Source organism: Vigna unguiculata, chromosome 7, assembly GCF_004118075.2.
Source record: "Vigna unguiculata cultivar IT97K-499-35 chromosome 7, ASM411807v1, whole genome shotgun sequence".
Taxonomy (NCBI): Eukaryota; Viridiplantae; Streptophyta; class Magnoliopsida; order Fabales; family Fabaceae; genus Vigna; species Vigna unguiculata.
The window spans coordinates 5,566,423-5,585,996 of NC_040285.1; the positions used below are offsets into that span (position 1 = coordinate 5,566,423).

Consider the following 19,574-nt stretch of genomic DNA (forward strand, 5'->3'; position numbering starts at 1 on the left):
ACATACTTTTGCACTTTCTTGTTTATTGTTACAATACCAGTCTTCACACATTAAAGCTTCTACTTCAAATTACTCCTTTTTCATATCTAAAATCAACTTTAAGAATTTTGTCACTAATTAGAAATTTTCGTCTCGATTGAGCTGCATCGCCCTTGTCTTTATTTTTATTTTGTGCGTTTGATCTTATCTTAAGTTTGCAAAAGGTTTTAGGTAATTGCTTCCAGCATCTCTTCAATTTTTTAATATGACCATTTTATTTGTATAAAAGTCACTTTGGAATTATAAATTCTGGACTAGGCTTTCCGAAGATTTTGAAAATTTTAAAATAATATTTTTGGAGCAAAGTTTCCCAGAATAAAACTTCCGATATGAAATGGGATTTGAAAAACATGAAATATTTTTTTGAAAAAACCATTTTGAAATTAATTCTTTTAGCATTTTCTCTCTTCTTCTGCAGTAGCCTTAGGTGACTGTTGCAGCTATGGGAGTGGTGGTGAAAATGGAAGTGTGGGTATGATGGTGAGGGATATTTAAATATTTTCCTTATATTGATGAACACAAAGAAATTGATGGAATGCAGGAAGCAATGGCTAATGTTTTATAGAGTGAGGGTCCTTAAATAGACTTCTTTTACTGTTCAAATTGCAACATTTGAAAAGATTCTGCATAATTCTGTATATTGTCTACACTCTTTTTCATTTCCTGTTCTTATACTACAACCAAATAAATTCATTCAAAAATTACAATATAAAAGTTTCTTAAAGTTTAAATCAAATTTTCCTATACTAAAATTACAATAAAATAAGAATTTGTAACACCAAAAATTTTAAAAACTATAAAAAAAGGAAATTACAATTTTATTACAGATAAGGAAATTTATTTCTACTGAAAACATAATATAATATATGAAAATAATCCTCCATCTTCTAGTTACACATATCAAAGTTCATATATGTTTATATAGATGAATTTGATCCTCAAAAGAAAATGCAAATTTAGTCTTTCATTTCTCAATTGTGTATATGTATATTTAAAAGTTAATATATGTACTGAATTTGATCCTCAAAAGAAAATGTAAAATAAGTGAAAATAGTTTTATTAAAAATGTAAAATTGTGTATATTTAAAAGGTAGGGAAAGATTATATGTTTCTTACTATGCAAGTGTAATTTTTTATTGTATTTTTATAGAAGTATTTGATTGTCTCAAATATATGATAAATGGAAGAGGATAGAAGATAAAGGTAAAGAAAACCGTGATGGTATTAGTATTGTGAAGACTTAAATTCGCTACTCAAGTACAAAGTCAAATTTCAATGGAAAAAACTTAAATACATATGATCATTTTACCTCATAAAATATTTATTTTGGAATTAAAAAAAATGTATGGTTCAATATAAATTTAAATGGAAAGTTTTTAATAAATAAATTAAATAATTAAAATTGTAGTCAATGTAAAAATATAATTTGATATAATTAAGAATGTATGGAATTCTGAAGTATAGAAGCATCGTTTTAAAAAATAAATTATGACAAGTAAAATAAAAAACTGGGTGAGAATTTGTCAACCTGAAACGAAATAAACTACATTTTCTTTGCATTGGAAAAAGGAAATATATTGAGAAGTCCATTCAAGTTCATATAATATTACATTTCTTTATATTTACTTTACCTATAAAGCAGTCAAAATATAAATATATTTGCGGTAAAAGTCAATCATTGACATCATAGAAAATCTTTACAATCTTAGACTATTTAAATTAAATTTTTATTCTCGTATTTCTCTCTTATAGTACTTAAATTTATTTTTATAAAGTAAAATCATGGTCTTGTTTCATGGGAGGAAAGGCACATGGGGTATTTGGGACCCACTGCGATATATTAGGTGATAAAGTGACGGCATGAGAAGGACGTCGTCGTTTTGGAAGAAATCCAAATCACGCTGATGCACCGCGAAACCTGGTGAAAATGAAATTAGTGAAAGAAAATTTCAATACTAATAATGCTCACGTTGGTGCCTTAAGATTGAGATCACATTTTATGATTGAAAATCAAAATAAAAAATAAAATGTATTTTTAGGACACATTTAGACAAACTTCTTTATAAATTTTTTGACGCTAGAAAAATAATAAATAAATTTCTTTATAAATTAAAATTAGTTTATTTATATGTTAATTTTTATATATTTAATTTTTATTATTCATGTATTTATGATTTGATTTATACTTCAATATTTGGATGAACTGATCACCCAATTTACTATGTTCACTATTCATTAATAGGACAAGCTTTAATGAAAGATTAGTTGTATTTTTGGATGAACTGATCACCCAATTTACTATGTTCACTATTCATTAATAGGACAAGCTTTAATGAAAGATTAGTTGTATTTTTGGATGAACTGATCACCCAATTTACTATGTTCACTATTCATTAATAGGACAAGCTTTAATGAAAGATTAGTTGTATTTTTATATTCTTCTAATCTCTCTCCAAATTTCAAGAAAGTAGTTATTTTAGTGAAAATAGTTTTTTTTTTTAATTGGGTATTAAATTTTGTTTCATGTTACGTCCTACCTCTATAAATAGTATTCTTAACCTATTTTAGTATTTTATTCCTTAAGATTTTTGTTGAGTTTTTTTGTTTGATCCCTTCGGTGGAATTTTTTCTTAATAGTATGTTTAGATAAAGTCAATTTAAGAGAATAATTTATTTATTTTAAAGAATTTTAAACACTTTCATGAAAAATGATATATTTAGATGAGAAAATTAAAAGAAAATTGAAATTGAGAAATTTTAAGAAAGTATTTCAAATAGCTAAGATAGTAGAATTTGAAATTCACTCAAAAAAGAAAATTAAAATTTCTTAAGTTATGGAATTACTAATTGGTTAGGACATAAAAAGTCCACAAGTCTAAAAATTCGAGTTGAGTTAAGCAAAAAGGTCAAGACAAATCGATTTAGATCGAAAGTCGAACCGAGCCAAAAGTTTGGTTGAATTTTAAACCAGATCGATTTGAGTTGAGCTCTATTGAAAGTTGGTAGAGGAAATTATAAATAAAACTTTATTGATTCTACCACAAAATTTGTTGGCTAGTTTTTGTAAATTCTATTTTTAAACAATAGGAATAATTTTGTTTACTATTTTCATACCAATTTGGGAAATCTATTTTAATTTAAATATTGTGTAAATGAGGAATGCATGTGGATGTTAATGTTAACAGATAAATGAGTAAGACATAAATCAACATATAGGTTTGCCAACAAGTTACCCAAAGTTTTTATGATAACAAATAATAAATATCAAGTTTTGTTTGAATAATAAGTTTGTCAAAGTGTGAATCAATTTAGTTTTCTTAGCTATAAAACAAACAAAGAAAGATTAGACATCTTATATAGAAGAACAAAGTGTGATATGACCTCAAGATCAAAACAACCCCAATAGTTAAAATTGTAATCGACATAATTACTAAATTATACTATGTCGATTATTATTTAATTGGCATAGAAAATTAAACAGTATTGTCATGAAAGTCCCCACAGTAGTGTAATGAAATACTAAAAACTAATTATTTTTTTCAAATTGTTCAACTATAAAAGAATTAATAACTAATAACATCCTCTTGTTTTTATATTCTCATATAAAACAAATAAAGGAAAAATTCAAATCGAAGATAGTACTTCAACTTATATAATAAATAAATAAAAAATTCACTCAATATAATATACACAAATTATTTATAAAAGAATATCAAATAAAAAAAATTAAAATTCATTTAATGTTATATCACATGTTTTTATTTTATAATTTCAACTATATTAACACTTGAGTAGGGGTGTCAAAGTGACTCAATCCGGCTCACACAGGTTATTCACCACGAGTTAAGCTGAAAAAAGGGTCAGCTCAATTTGGCTCTCTTTTTGGTGAGCCAAAGATTTTACAACCCAGTTTGACCCATCACGAATTGGTGTGTTAGTGGATTGACTTACTTACGAATATATTCTTTTTGCAATTTATGTACATATTTATTACATTATAATGAAAGTGATTTGACTTTGAGTTATATTTTATTATAGTGAAATGAAAGTGTTAATCTAATTTTTAAAATATTATTGTAAAGATAATAGTTAAAGATTGAAGTATCAACTATACAAACCTGTGATGAACCGATTGACTCATAAATCTATTTTGACATTTTTAAGCTTGATATACAAACTTTAAGTATCAAAAAACTTTAATAGGAGGACGTTTCACATTAGGTGGTGCTTGGGAAGGAGAAGAGAGGATAGTGGAAAAAAAATTTAAATAGGAAACAAAAGTTAAGTTTGAAAAACGACTTGGAAATTGCTCTTTTCTAAAAAATTGGCATCGTTTTTTTTTTATCAGCAATAAAAATTATGAATTGAAAATAGGGACAATAGGGTTGCTCCAACCCTTATAAAAAAAAGAATATGCTAGCAAATACACCAACAGACAAAACAAAGGATAAATGATCATATTCAATAACAAATTAACAATCGCAAATCCAATCAAAACAAACTTCCCAACAAAATAACAAGGGCTTTTACCTCAAAGCTTCCACAGTATCGACCTCCGAGGCTAAAACCTTAAGGACATGATTGTTGGCATTTGCGTCCTAAACATGAGTATATTCCTTTCCTTCAAAAGGTGGCATAAAATCCTTCTTTCCACTTTCAATGACGAACCTGCAATAGCAAACTTGAAAACACTGGAAAAAGGTGTTGTTTTGTATCAACCTTTATCTGTTAAACAAATGAAGAAACTCAGAGCATCATTTACCATTTTCTTGTTTTGCTTATTTAAAGGATGAGTAGACATTTAAAGGATGAGTAGGCATGTGATTGGGCATAGACACCAATAGTAAGAGAAAGTAGCCATTGAATACTTATTTGTGATCCATGCCCAAACTCTAGTTTATGCTAACATAAAAACTTCCTCAACGTCTACTTTAGTGTTTCTAAAGATGACCTTATTTCTATGATTCCAAATGCCGAAAACAATAGCTAGCCACATGCATCGCCACACACTATTACGTTTATTACTAAGTCCAATGAGTTCAAACTGACTAAAATGTATTCCTGCACTATTATGGTAAACAGAGGATCTTCCTATCCAAGAATCACAGAGTTGCCATATTCGTGTTGCCACCTTGCAAGTAAAAAACAAATGACTCACAGTCTCATCCGTGATTGCACACAAAGCACAAGTATTGCTTCCTAATCTTACTCCCCTATTGTATAGATTATCACGGGTTCAGCACTTTATTAATAAGCACTCTCCATGCAAAAAATTGAGTTGATGGCAAGCCTTTAGTTCTCCAAAACACGTCATATCTAAATCCTCCGTGAGCACTATTTTCAGACATCAACATTTTATAGGCTGATTTGACCGTGTATCCTTGTGTTTCGTCGTCCCTCCAAAGCCACTCGTCATCCTTTGCTATAAAAAGATTTATCCCTTCTATTTGTTTGACCAAGTCATATAACATAGTTTTCTCCCACTAAAACCAACGTCTTCTCCAAGGTATCGACCATACCCACCGATCCTCATCCCAAAAACCAAAATCCCCTAAAGTACCTTCCTTCAAGATTGTATTCGTATATAGCCTTGGATACTTTTCTTTTAACAGTTTTTCCCCAATCCAAATATCCTCCCAAAACTTTATATTTCTAGAGAACCAATTATCTCTTTGTCCACCACTAGTAATTCTCCTAATATCTCTCCACCACCAAGACTCGTGATATGAATCTTTAACGTCCTCTAAGGTTCTCCATGATCCGTACTTAGATTCTAATATATCTTTCCATATCCCTGTATGATCCTTTCCAAGTCTCCACCTCCATTTTCCCAATAGAGCCATGTTAAAACATTTTAAATCCTTTACTCCAAGACCACCCTCTTCTTTAGATTTATAAATGAGATCCCACTTTACCCATGCAATCTTCCTACCTTCTTGACCCCACCCCCATAGGAAGTCCCTTTAGATTTCCTTAATTGTTTTCCCCACACTAACCGAAATTTTAAACAATGATAAGTAATATAGAGGGATAGAAGATAAAACTGAATTTAGGAGTGTTACTCTACCAGCAAAAGATATATATTTTCCTTTCCATACAACTAGTCGTTTTCTTATTTTTGTGACCATATCTTGCCAAAAATCTTTCCTCCTATGATTTGCCCCCACCGATATGCCCAAATATTTAAAAGGTACCTTCATAACACTACAATTCAAAATGGTTGAGAATCTTTGAACCATGTTATCATGAATGCCCATGCTTCCTAGTTTACTTTTGTTAAAGTTAACTTTAAGGCCAGATGCTATCTCAAAACATATAAGGATACTCTTTAAGACCACGATGTTTTGTGTTTTCGCTTTGCATACAAATATAGTATCATATGCAAATTGTAGCATGGTAAAGGAAATCCTCTTTTGGCCCACCATAATCCCCTCGATCAATCCTTTGCTCTCTACTTGTCTAACTACACCTGCCAACCCCTCTGCTACTATAAGAAATAGAAAAGGTGCCAGAGAATCTCCTTGCCTTAATCCCTTTATTGGTGCAAATTATTCCGTTGGACTCCCATTTACTAGAATGGAAATAGTTGACGATTCTAGACATCCCCTTATCCATGACATCGTAATTTTATCCATAACGATTTAGAATGGAAATAGTTGACGATTTGAAAATAGTTGGCATCGTAATTTTCGTAAGAGTTCCTGAAGAAGTGTCCTTGAGAAATATAAGTCAACGAGAAATTAAGTCATGACACACATTTGTTTTAGTGATAAAATAATTAATTAAACTACGGACTTCAATTTATAATATAGGCGAAATCCATTAAAGAAATTTGACGAAAGATTATTATAGGCAATATAATATAACCGACAGAATTAAACTCCAGTAGTGAAGACCCAAAATTTCTGTTCGTATAGAAACTATATTTAATTACGATGGCGTTGAAAAAAATTAATTAAGGCATAAAAAAAATCATGATAAGTCTTCACATATAATGTGAGCATAATAAATATAAATTAAAAATAATGATATACACAGCGTTAACCTGTTACATCGTTGTTCAATCTAAAATTGTTTTTCTATGGCCATATTACGATCATTTAACAACCGTTCCAGACTTCCGGAATCTCCCATGTTACCTATGTTAGTTGCAATTGGACACAAAACAACAAAGTATATATATATATATATATATATATATATATATATATATATATATATATATATATATATATATATATATATATATATATATATATATATAACGTTAATTTTTGTTTGTTACTCTTTGGGTCAATTGTTTCCTTTTATTTTAAATTTAGGTTCAATTGAATTTTTATCTAAATATTAGTGAAATTTTTCGGTGATTCTTAATTTTTATTTTTAATTTTATATGAAATGAGTTAATATTTGTTAGATTTATGTTAAGGTGATTGAGAGAATGCGATGTAGTATAAAATTGGAAATAAAAATCACTTTTGAATGTTTACAATGTCATTTATAGTATTATATAAAAGATTTACTCTTAATAAGTATTTTTTAAATTAAAATAATTAATTTTCCAATTTTATATTTTTAGTGATTATTTTTTAAAATTTAACCAATTTTTATATGAAAGATAAGGGGAATTGTTTGAGCGAAACAAAATAATTGTTCAAATAAAACAAAATCTAATAATAAAAAAATAAAGAAGATAAAGTTTTATATTACCTAGATGAAAAATTTATGTTATTAAACACTTAAATTGATGTTAAACATTTTTATATGAAAAGAAGATATACAATAAATAAAAATATTAAACAATAGTAAAAATATTCAAATTGAGACAAAAAAAACATTTAATTAACATATATCATTTGAATATAATTACATAAATATTATGATATAAGATAAAAAATATCTTAAATTGAAGATAATAATAAAGTCAAACCATTAAAAGAAATAAATAATATAATATATATATATATATATATATATATATATATATATAAAATAGATTATGAATATTTAATAATTTAAATGGAAAAAGAAATAATGAAAGTTAATATTTAAGATAAATATATACATCTTTATCTCCAATTGAAAAGGTAAAATATTTTCTATATCCATTTTCAGTTGGAGATTCTCTCTTAAAACATAAACAAGATCAAACAATACCTAAACAAACGAAATTAGTTGTGATCCCTAATTACATGTATCAATTGAATACAATCTATAGGGAAATTATCGATCAAAACAAAGACAGAAAAATCGAATCTAGTTGTCATACCTACGTCACTATGAAAAAAAATTGAGATAGATGAAAGTTTTTTCTTTCTTTTGCAAAATAATAAGAAGTACCAATCAATTTAATTTTTCTCTAGATTCCCCCTTAAACAGAATTAATGATGTTTAGATAGACAATTTTAGAAGATTAATTTATTTTTGCAAATTATTTAAAACAATTTGGAACAAAACATGTCAGTAGAATAGAGAATTTAAAATTTTATTAAAATAATTAAATTATTTAAAATTATATAGTTTCAAAATTTATCTAAGATATAAGAATTTAAAACTTTTATATTGTTACATTAATGTATCTTCTCTTTTATATTTTTTTTTAAGTTTAATTTTGCTTAGAATATCGTTGACTTTAATAAAATTGAGACATTATTAACTTGATCCATGTTTTGATGTTGTAATTTTAATATATTTTTATCAATCATGAAAACTTATTAATTCAAATTAAAGTAGATATTATTTATTTTTAAACAACATTATAAAATTATTTTTTATTATTAATATTAATTAGGTCAACATTATTTATCAACCAACTCTAGTTCAAAATTTCTTGATAACATTATAATAATATTTTTTTGATATCATTCACATTATTTTTGAATTTGTGTAAATTAAGGTTATTTTAATTTGTTGTCATTTGAGATGGTTTTCAACCAATATCAATTAAAATTAGGTTTTAAACATTGTAGGTTAAAATTATTTTTCTATTAATGTTAATTGGAATTTTCCTGACCAACACAAAAATATTTTTTTAGGTTGATTTGGCTATGATTTTTTTTTATCGATGCTACTAAGAATTATTTTTTATTCACATTGTAAAATATTTTCTTTTTAGATTATGTTATTTCTTATTTGATATTAGTCAGGATTTTCTCGTCAAATAATACCAGGCTATTTTTTGACACATGCGAATTATATTTTTTTTAAATGGACATTTATGTAGTAATTTTTTTAATGTTTCCATTCATTTTTCTTTATCGATGACACCAAGTTTGTTAAGATTTTTTTTAATGTTAACGATAGAAAAACTGCTTACCAACATAAACTAGAAATTTATTTTTGTAAGTAGTTTCTCAATAAATAAAACTTGAAATTTTGCACTGTGAAAGATGAAAGACGCTGAGAATTAATCTCTTAAGAGTTGGGGAATTTTGTGTTATTATGTTCTATAAGGAAATTTGTGTCATAATGTTTGGGTATCCTAAATCTGAAATCTAAAGTAGGCTAATCAATTGTTTCAACAAATTGTACGAATACAATTTTTTTTCATTTAATTTAGTGCTCCTATATATCTTTCTAAAATGTTCAATTTGATCTCCTTATTATTTTTTATTCAATTTAATCCTCTTATTTTACATGATCTAATTTTTTCATTTCCGATTTGAGATCAAATTAATAATTAAGTTTAATTGCAATTTATATATACATACTAAAATAATTTTTTATAATTTATACATCAAGTCACTCCACCTAAAAAATTATTTAATTTTTTACACCCCACCTAAATATTTAACTTTATTACATTTAGGTGGAGTGATTTGGTATATAAAGTCTAAAAAATTATTTTAACATGTATGTATAATTTGTAATTAAACTTAATTACTCATTAGGTTTGAGATTTGAGAGAATAAAATTGATTTTTTTAAAAGGAGAATTAAATTAAATTAAAAATAATAAGGAGACTGAATTGAATCTTTTTAAAAGACTAAATTAAACAAAAAATAATAATAATAAAGAGATTACAAATGAATCAAAACAATAAATCGAAAGATTAAATCAATAATTAGACTTTTTAAATTTGTTGATAAAAAAAATGACACAAGCAATAGTTTGACCCATATATAGGCTAACAAGTTAATATGTAATATAACCCTACATGAATTTTTGTGGTGAGAGTTCTCCGAATATAAAAAAAAAAAATATAACAAAAAAATAAATAAAAGCATATCTTTAGAATGCGTGAGGGAATGTACGTCTTGTACATCAAATTCAAACATCCCACTTGTCTTATTCTTTAAAGAAACAAAATGTCGGACTCAATTGTCATGTGCAATATACTCTTTTTAAATATCATACGTTTTCTAAATTTCCATGTGCAATATTTTTCAAATATTTGGCAGTTAGGAAATTATGCACACTCTCAGTTCTTTTCCTCTATAAATACCGCATCATCCATGCCATATTTCTCACACCATATAAGCAACTATTACCAACACTCTCTGTGATAATATGGCTCTTACACTTCTACGTACATTCTCTCATTTTTTCACCATTGTAGCTTCACTTTCAACACTTCATCTTCTCCCCTCCTCTTCTTTCAACCCTAGAAACATTTCATTTGCTTCATACACCTTCTATTCAGATTGGTCACATGCTCTAGCCACTTGGTATGGACCTGCCCAAGGAGACGGCAGTGAAGGTAAGAACAAATTTTAGAGTATGTTTAGACAATCCATTTGGTGATATCTCATGTTATCAAAAGTCTCACATCGATTAAAAATAACGTCAATTCATAATATATAAGTAAATATAAATCTTATTTTACAAAATTTTGTAAGTTTAAGTTAGATTTAAAGTATACTTCTTAACTTTCGGCGTAAACTATATATTACTAATAATTCAAGTATAAATTTTAGTCTGTTGGAAGTCCAACATCGATTAAAGATAAAATAATTTCATATTGTATAAGTGGAGTGCAAACCTCATCTTATAAACCAGTTTTGTGGGACTGAGTTACGTTTAAAGTTCATTTCGTAACAAGGTCATATAACATTAGCGATGAAAATATTGAATATCCTACCGAAAGAAAGATTCATACCTCATTGTTAAAGTTTTGAATTGAAGGCGACATTGATCCTCTAGGTGGGTTAAGTCATATCTTATGTGTCTCCTAATTTTATAAACTGTGAAAGCAATGGTTGAATTATGGTCGAAAAGGCTTCGGTTATTATGGTTGGTTGTTAATTATATATGTAGGTGGTGCTTGTGGTTATGGAAGCTCTGTTGGGGAACCTCCATTCTCGTCAATGATATCTGCTGGAAGCCCTCTTTTGTATGATTCAGGCAAAGGTTGTGGTTCATGTTATGAGGTAAGCACAACATATATAAAATTAGAAAAAAAAAATGATAAAACACTTTTTCAATGCTCGAAACTGTTAAATAATTCGTGTCTGTCATTCGGTCCATTTCACAAGTAAATTTATTAAATAGTCTATTGAAAAATAACATAAAAAAGGTCAAATCAAAGTCATCTTTAATTTATAAGTAAAAATTTACGCATTACTTTTTTTTTTTTAAATTTAATGAATTTTGTATTAATACTCAGAGAGTCAAAATTTAATATATTAGCTAATTGAGATTTGCATGGATATTTGTTATAATTTCAGGTGAAATGCACAGGAAATAATGGATGCTCAGGGAACCCTGTGAGAGTAGTGATCACTGATGCATGCCCAGGATGTGACTCAGATGCTGAATACCACTTTGATTTGAGTGGCTCTGCTTTTGGTGCCATGGCAGTTTCAGGCCAAGATGAGAAACTACGTAATGCTGGCAAAATAAACATTCAATATAGAAGGTGTGGCTTTTAAGATTACTCACAATATTTTTCATCTATGTGCATCAGTGTTTTATTGAAACAATCGTATCGTTAGAAATAAAATAATTTTATAATATATAAATAAAATACGAATATTATTTTATAATTTGATTTTGTGAGAATAAATTAGATTTAAAGTTTACCTGGTAACATCTAATGTGATAGTGATTAAATTTTTTTATTCTTTTCATTTCTATATTTCTATCATTCCATTCTTATACAGTGTCGGTGGTGTTTACTTCCTGTTAATTAATTAACTATCTAACTAACTAAACCACGTGACAAAGAGAATTAACTGTATATTTCTAATGTGACAACATTCCCATAATTTTATTATATTTTCAATACATATTTCAACCTTCTTGACTTTCCATTTATAATTTTTCTTATTTTGACCTACATCTAACAAATTTTATGGTAAAAACTATATTTGAATGTTTAAATATATTGAGGCATTACCAGTTTATTAAGAAAAAACGATATATTTATTCTAGTTTTTTTAAATAGGTAAGAAAATTATATAATTATGTTTTCATTATAAGTTTTGAAAACTAAATTATCCTTATAATATCGTGTCAAAGATTAATCAGACTGTAAATAAAAAATTATTTTATTATTAAATTAATTTTTCATAACTAGACATACCATAAATTCAAATAAAATAAACAATACAAAAATTCTTACAAAACATCACTACAATAATTTCAATCTAATTCTAAAAATATAAAAATATGGGTTGACGTACTGTTGATCTTACATATTATCACTTTTGTGATTTTTATTAAATATGTAACTTTTAACTCAGATTTCAACTTAACCTTATCCAAATTATATATTTTATTTTATCTATAACTATATATAAAGGGATTCCCTCTTTTGTGTTCATATTTCATAATTTCAACTTTACCTTTTATAATTTAATTATTTATTAAATTTTTAATAATTAAGAGTTACTTTTACAAATTTTATAAAACTATTTACTTATCTCCTTCTTCTTTCTTCTTCTACTATTCATCATCATCAACAATTATTTTTCTCATATTTTCTCCATACATTTTACTTTATTTTTTATAAACATATTTTTATTTTGTTTATTAACTTAATAACATTACAATATCATCAATTATTAATATTATTCAAAAAATACGTACACAGGCATGATAGCACCTGTGTTTATGCTAGTTTTCTTAAAAATGAATTCGCAATGTCTAAAGTGAAGATATTACTTCTTTTATTAGTAAAAACATATATATATATATATATATATATATATATATATATATATATATATATATATATATATATAAAGTATAATTGAGCTGTCTCAATCTATATAAAAAAATCATATACAATAAAGAGAAAGAAAAAATTTGCAACAAATGCAAAAAGTTCCCTGACTGTTGTATTTCTTTTCCCTACCTTAAAAGCTCTATGCTTTGAAAATTAAGTATTTAGAATTTTTTATCCATCCTGAAAAATGGTGACATCTTCAAAGTTTTTAAACCAAACACCACCATCGATACAAGTAATAGTCATTATCAACATTCTTTATTCTTATTAAAGGAAAGTGCTTTAAAATAGTCTGGTCCTCTATTGTTATTGCAGACTTTTATATCTACAAAATTTATTGTCAAAACCCATACACGGTATAAAGTACCAAGCAATTGAATATACAAATTAAAAAGATCTTTTAACATTCGTTTATTTTCTATTAAAAAATAAAAGCTTTTAAACAAATGATTATGATTGGACACAAACACCAATCAAAATATAAAAATTTTACTCTTTAATATTTATTAATTGTTTTAACTTGAGCTACAATAAACACTTCCTCTTCGTCAGCTTTTACGTTGAGGAAATTGTTTATTCACTCGTAAATAAGTTTATTTATAAAACCCTATTCTCCTTGATTTTTATAAAACGGAATAATTAGAATATTTTTTCAACCCATATAAAAAAAGATTAAATATATTTTTAGTCCCTTAATTTTTAGTCAAATTTGGCATTAATTATTGTTCAAAATTTTAGATCAATTTAGTTTCTTATATTAAAAAATTGGATAAATGTAGTCTTTCTAACAAAATTTTGTTAAGTTTATTTGATGTTTTATACGCATTTCTCAACCAATATTGAAGCAAAAATAAGTTAAACGATATAAATAACTCAAATACTATCATAAAATGCGTTTGGAACCTCAAATAAACTTAAACGAAAAAAATAGTTAAAAAGATTAAATACACACGTCTCTAAAGTTGAAGGAGTAAATTAGTTCAAAGTTTTGAGAAGTAACCATTTTCAATTTTCATTGAAAGTTAAAAGACCAAGAACATATTTAACCCTAAAAAAATTATAAACACTAACACCGGAATGAATTTACTTTTGCAGAGTTGAATGCAGTTACCCAGGTGTGTCAATAGCTTTTCGTGTGGACAGTGGATCGAACGATGAATACTTTGCAATACTGATTGAATATGAAGGTGGTGATGGTGATCTTGGGAAAGTTGAACTGAAGGAGGAAGATTCAGGTGCATGGTATACCATGGAGAGATCATGGGGTGCAGTTTGGAAACTTGACAAAGGGTCTCCACTCAATGCACCATTCTCTATCAGACTAACCACTCTTAAATCTCACAGCACCATTGTCGCTAACAATGTCATCCCTAAGGGTTGGACCCTGGCTCACACATATAGATCAATCGTCAACTTCTGAATCCAAACTTTTCTATTGCTTGGATCATCTCCTTCTACCTCTACTCTGCTAAATAAAACTTAAATCAGTTTATGCTATTTCACTGTTTTTTTCTTTCTTTTAATTATCCTTTCTTTTGTTCTCTCTTTTAAATCTTTAATATTTTGGAATGTAAAATTATCAACTTGTACATGCCACTATATATGTATGAGGTTTTGATTTAAGCGGTGGCCATATAGAAAGCATTATGTAAATTCATATAAGGACGAATTTATGTATAAATCTAGAGTTATTATATGTTAACAAAGTTTTTTAACAAATTTTTGACAAACTTTCCTATTTAGGTAAAAAAAATTATTTTGTTACTTTATTTTAATTAAAAAAAATTTAATTTACTTTAATTGCACTTTTAGAAACTTTGTTAAATTTATTAAAAAAATGTTAAACAATATTTTTTTATAAATTTATTAACTTTTGTAACTGCTGTTTTTTCCTTACATATATTTTTGAAATGCTACTTATGAGTATTTATGAGGAATATGTAACGATAATTTATAAATAAATGATAACTATTATATGTAATGATAATTTATAAATAAATCATAATTATTATTGAAATGATACATTTAAGAGACACTTATGAATTAAATATATCATTTATGAATTAAGTATAGTATCTAGAGTTATTATATGTTAACAAAGTTTTTTAACAAAATTTTGACCAACTTTTTTATTTAGGTAAAAAAAAATTATTCTGTTACTTTATTTTAATTAAAAAATAAAAAATTAATTTACTTTAATTTCACTTTTAAAAACTTTGTTAAATTTATTAAAATGAATTTTGTCAAACAATAATTTTCTATAAATTTATTACCTTCAAGTTTTGGGTTGTATCTGCTGTTATTTCCTTACTTATATTTTGAAATGCTACTTATGAGTATTTATGATGAATATGTAACGATAACTTATAAATAAATGATAATTATTATATGTAACGAAAATTTACAAATAAATCATAATTATTATTGGAATGATACATTAAAGAGATATTAAAGAGATATTAAAGTTCTCACTTATGAATTAAATATATTATTTATGAATTAAGTATAGTATTTTGCTAACCATTGTTCTAAGAGCATTGTTTAAGGTAATTAATATGTATTGAATCCTATAAGAAATATATAAGTAAGTGTAATATTAAATTAAATATGACTTAATTATAATTAATGCAATTTTATTTTATTTAAAGACAAAAATGTCCATAATTATTGTACATGTGTATTTCATATTTTATTTAATGTTCATAAAAAAATAATTAAATAATAAAATTACTATGTTTTAATATTATTAAAGATTAAATATAATTAGACATAAGGAAGTTTAAATTAATAGAACAAGCAACAAAACAAAAATAGTGTTAAACATCTAATAAATTTATAAAAAAATAACTATATAAAATGTCTTAGTAAAGACCTTAAAAATTTTAAAATGATTATTCTGTATCAGTATCTTATTATAAAACTTTAAAAGGATGTTTTTTGTCTTTATAAAATTTGTTATATGCATTTATACTATCTTAATTAATGTATTTAATTATTTCAACTTTCAATGTAAAAATGAAAGAACCAATGCAAATTAATTATTATTAACCAATGCCCTTAAGGTACTGATTAGAATTCTCCTTAAATATATCACTAGAAGAAAATTGTTGAATAGTGACCAATTGACCAATAATTATTAGTAACTACAATGACCAATTTATATATCAATTTACAAAACTAAAAATTACTGGTTACTATAATAGTCACTATTATGAATAAAAAATTATAATTAGTCACTAAATTAGTTTTAAAATTAGCTACCATGATTTTAGCTATCAAAATAAATTGATCAATAAACATTAGCTACTTAAATTTTGACTACCAAAATAAATTAGTTTCTAAACTAATTTTTAATTAATTAGTGACCAATTATACATTTTTATTTATAATAGTGACTATTTTAGTAATAATTTTCTTTTTAATTTTATAAATTGATATATAAATTAGTCACTCAAATAACTAATTATTTTTCATTTCTAAAATTTGTTTTTAACTGAGGATTTTCTTATATCGTATGATATACTTGCGGTTCAGCTTATCTAGTTTGCTCCTATAAATACCATACTACGATGCCATATTTCTTACATATACCAAAAATTATCACCACCCAGGGAAGTAACAGTGATACTGTAACATGTCTTATAAACATGCATTGTCTCATCCACTCGCTCTTCTAGCTTCATTTTCAATATTCCTAGTGGTCCCTTCGTCTTGTTTCAACCCCAAAAATATTTTCAATGCTTCCATTGATTCATATTGGTCATCTGCTGTGGCTACTTGGTATGGACCTTCCAATGGGGATGGAAGTGAAGGTATTACAAAAAATAGATTAGTAAAGCTTTAACAATTATTTTGAAAGGGTTAAATAATAAAATTTGTTAATTATATTTGGACAATATAGTACTTTGATACCAAATAATATTTTGTATTATATATGCAGGTGGTGCTTGTGGTTATGGCAGAACTGTTGGGGAACCTCCATTCTCATCGATGATAGCTGCAGGAAGCCCTCCTTTGTTTGAATCAGGCAAAGGATGTGGTTCTTGTTTCGAGGTGCCAATTAAAACATGTGTATTTAGATACTTAATATAAATAATCATTTATATACTAAACATGTTATTAATAGTTAGCATTCGAATTTTGTTACAATATTAAGGTGAAGTGCACGGGGAATAAAGCATGCTCAGGCAACCCTGTGAGGGTAGTGATCACTGATGAGTGTCCTGGTTGTGGTTCCGACGCACATTTTGATTTGAGTGGTGCTGCTTTTGATGCAATGGCAGGTCCAGGTGAAGCCGATCAGTTACGCAACGCTGGCAGAATAGCCGTTCAGTATAACAGGTACGTATCTTAATTTCTATACTTTGATTTTATGTTAACAAAAATTAACGTCTAACTTTTTGCAGGGTTGCATGCGAGTATCCTCGTACGTCTATAGTTTTTCATGTGGACTCGGGATCGAACCAAGACTATTTTGCAGTGATGGTTGAATATGAAGATGGAGATGGTGAACTTGAGAGAGTTGAACTGAAGGAAGATTCTTCAAATTCATGGGAAGCCATGCAACAATCTTGGGGTGCAATTTGGAAATATAACAAAGGCTCACAACTCAAAGCACCATTCTCTATAAGGCTAACCAACTTTAAGTCTAAGACTGTTGTGGCTACCAATGTCATCCCTGCTGGCTGGACACCTGGTCAAACTTATATATCAAATGTTAATTTTTGAATCTTTCTTCATTCCCTGTACCTCTATTACTTAATCTATCATATAATCAAACAAATTCTCCATTAATTTATCTTCAGATATTTTTATTTTATTTTATTATTTGTTATTGTTGATAAAGAAAAAAGTGTTCATTAGTTTGAATTGGATCATTGAGAGAGTTGAGAGAAAACCCTAAATGAATGCCTATATTTTGATAATTACAAGGGCCTGGACAAATTTTTATAATTAGAGACCAATTTATCTTATTATTATGATTTAGACAAATTACCGTTTTTTCTTTAAATATTTATTGGTAATAACTCAATTTATATTGAAGAAAGAAAGTTTTAATTACGGTTTAAATGTGTAAATGTTACTAGCTATGTTATATGTCTTGCCCTTAAGTTTCCTGAGAACTCTTTTTATTATAATATTTATGGATGAATGTGACACTAATTTACATTTTTTACTGAACTTTTTTACAAATAATATAAGGCCCATTTCTTTTTTCCAGCCCTAAAGGTTAGTGGGTTGCCCCTAAGTGGGCCTAAGGGTTGGCCCAGTGTATATAAGCCTTAGGTCTGCCCTAAACCTAGGGTACCCTACACTTCAGAGGCACCTTTGCCCTTGCCCTGAACTCAGCAGCTGCCACCCCTCTGCTAGGATTCGTTCTTCGTCTCGAACCAGTCCATCCCAAGAGCTCGACTAGTGATTCCCGCTCCACGTAAGTAACTCTAACCTACTGTACTTACCTTACGAGGTTTTACATTCGTTTCCACCGATTAAAATCCGAAAATAATCGTGTTCACCGCTGTTCCGCCAGTTCTTAGGTCCATCGCTCGAACTACTGTGCTCCAAGGTTCCGCGTCGAAGTTTTGCTAACTTATTCCAGGTACGGGAAGTTAGGGTTATGGTTTTGAGTCTCTTTTTGAATGGTTTGTGCGTTATTTGTTGAATGTATGGTGGGATCTGCCGTTTGGATGCGTGAGGGTATCTTGCATGTGTTGTTTGGCCGGAAAACATGGCTGTTTCAGTGAAGAACAGAGGCGAGACCTGTTAATCTCGCCCAAGCGAGTCAATCTCGCCTAGGCGAGATGAAACAGGGAGGCCCCTGCGCGAAATCTCGCCCAGGCGACTCGCTCACCTTTTGAGCGAGCAGGCCACTCGCCCAGGCGAGAGGGATCTCGCTTAAGCGAGATCCCGTGATGCCCCCACCCATGTTTTTGTGCTCTCGCCTAGGCGAGGGGGAGGCTCGCCTGAGCGAGACGTCTCGCCTGAGCGAGACCCCTCAGCCTGGGCGAGATGCTGGGCGAGGCTGTGCTATAATTTTGGACGTTCGATGTTTCCCGAGTGATCTGTTTCGATTGGGTATGATTGTGTGATGATGAGCATGTATATAATAGAAAAATTTGTATGGTTGGCATGAGTTACGAACGACGTGTGACGGGTTGGGTATGATGTTAACATGCGAAATGAATGAATGGGTTGGAACTAAAGAGATACATGATTAATATGAGATGAGACCCCAGACTCATTGGGGCGGTGATGATCCGAGGTACGGACCCGAGAGGTGATGCATATGAGGAATTAATTTCAAGGGTTGATATGGGATTGAAAAACATGATTTAATATTCTCTTATTGTTGATTTATGAATGTTGG

General features: G+C 27.9%; 2 protein-coding genes across 2 annotated transcripts; both read left to right on the top strand.

The window, feature by feature from the left end:
• The first annotated feature begins 10,522 nt into the window (after positions 1-10,522).
• LOC114192810 (putative expansin-B2) lies at positions 10,523-14,830 on the top strand. Its single transcript, XM_028082631.1, has 4 exons — positions 10,523-10,738; positions 11,296-11,408; positions 11,706-11,896; positions 14,303-14,830. The coding sequence occupies exons 1-4, from the start codon at positions 10,549-10,551 to the stop codon at positions 14,625-14,627; spliced, it is 819 nt and encodes a 272-aa protein (XP_027938432.1). The 5' UTR covers positions 10,523-10,548; the 3' UTR covers positions 14,628-14,830.
• A 1,977-nt stretch (positions 14,831-16,807) lies between these two features.
• On the top strand, positions 16,808-17,990 carry LOC114192771 (expansin-B15-like). Its single transcript, XM_028082584.1, has 4 exons — positions 16,808-17,019; positions 17,148-17,260; positions 17,364-17,548; positions 17,614-17,990. Exons 1-4 carry the CDS (start codon positions 16,842-16,844, stop codon positions 17,933-17,935), a joined length of 798 nt encoding a protein of 265 aa, XP_027938385.1. The 5' UTR covers positions 16,808-16,841; the 3' UTR covers positions 17,936-17,990.
• The last annotated feature ends 1,584 nt before the right edge of the window (positions 17,991-19,574 follow it).

What these genes read in the sequence shown, in the direction of transcription:
- LOC114192810 (XM_028082631.1), top strand. Translation starts at nt 10,549, where the DNA reads ATGGCTCTTACACTTCTACGTACATTCTCTCATTTTTTCACCATTGTA. An exon ending in GTTGTGGTTCATGTTATGAG is followed by an intron (nt 11,409 to 11,705) that starts GTAAGCACAACA and finishes TTATAATTTCAG; the next exon opens with GTGAAATGCACAGGAAATAA. An exon ending in ATAAACATTCAATATAGAAG is followed by an intron (nt 11,897 to 14,302) that starts GTGTGGCTTTTA and finishes TTACTTTTGCAG; the next exon opens with AGTTGAATGCAGTTACCCAG.
- LOC114192771 (XM_028082584.1), top strand. Translation starts at nt 16,842, where the DNA reads ATGTCTTATAAACATGCATTGTCTCATCCACTCGCTCTTCTAGCTTCA. An exon ending in CAATGGGGATGGAAGTGAAG is followed by an intron (nt 17,020 to 17,147) that starts GTATTACAAAAA and finishes TTATATATGCAG; the next exon opens with GTGGTGCTTGTGGTTATGGC. An exon ending in ATAGCCGTTCAGTATAACAG is followed by an intron (nt 17,549 to 17,613) that starts GTACGTATCTTA and finishes AACTTTTTGCAG; the next exon opens with GGTTGCATGCGAGTATCCTC.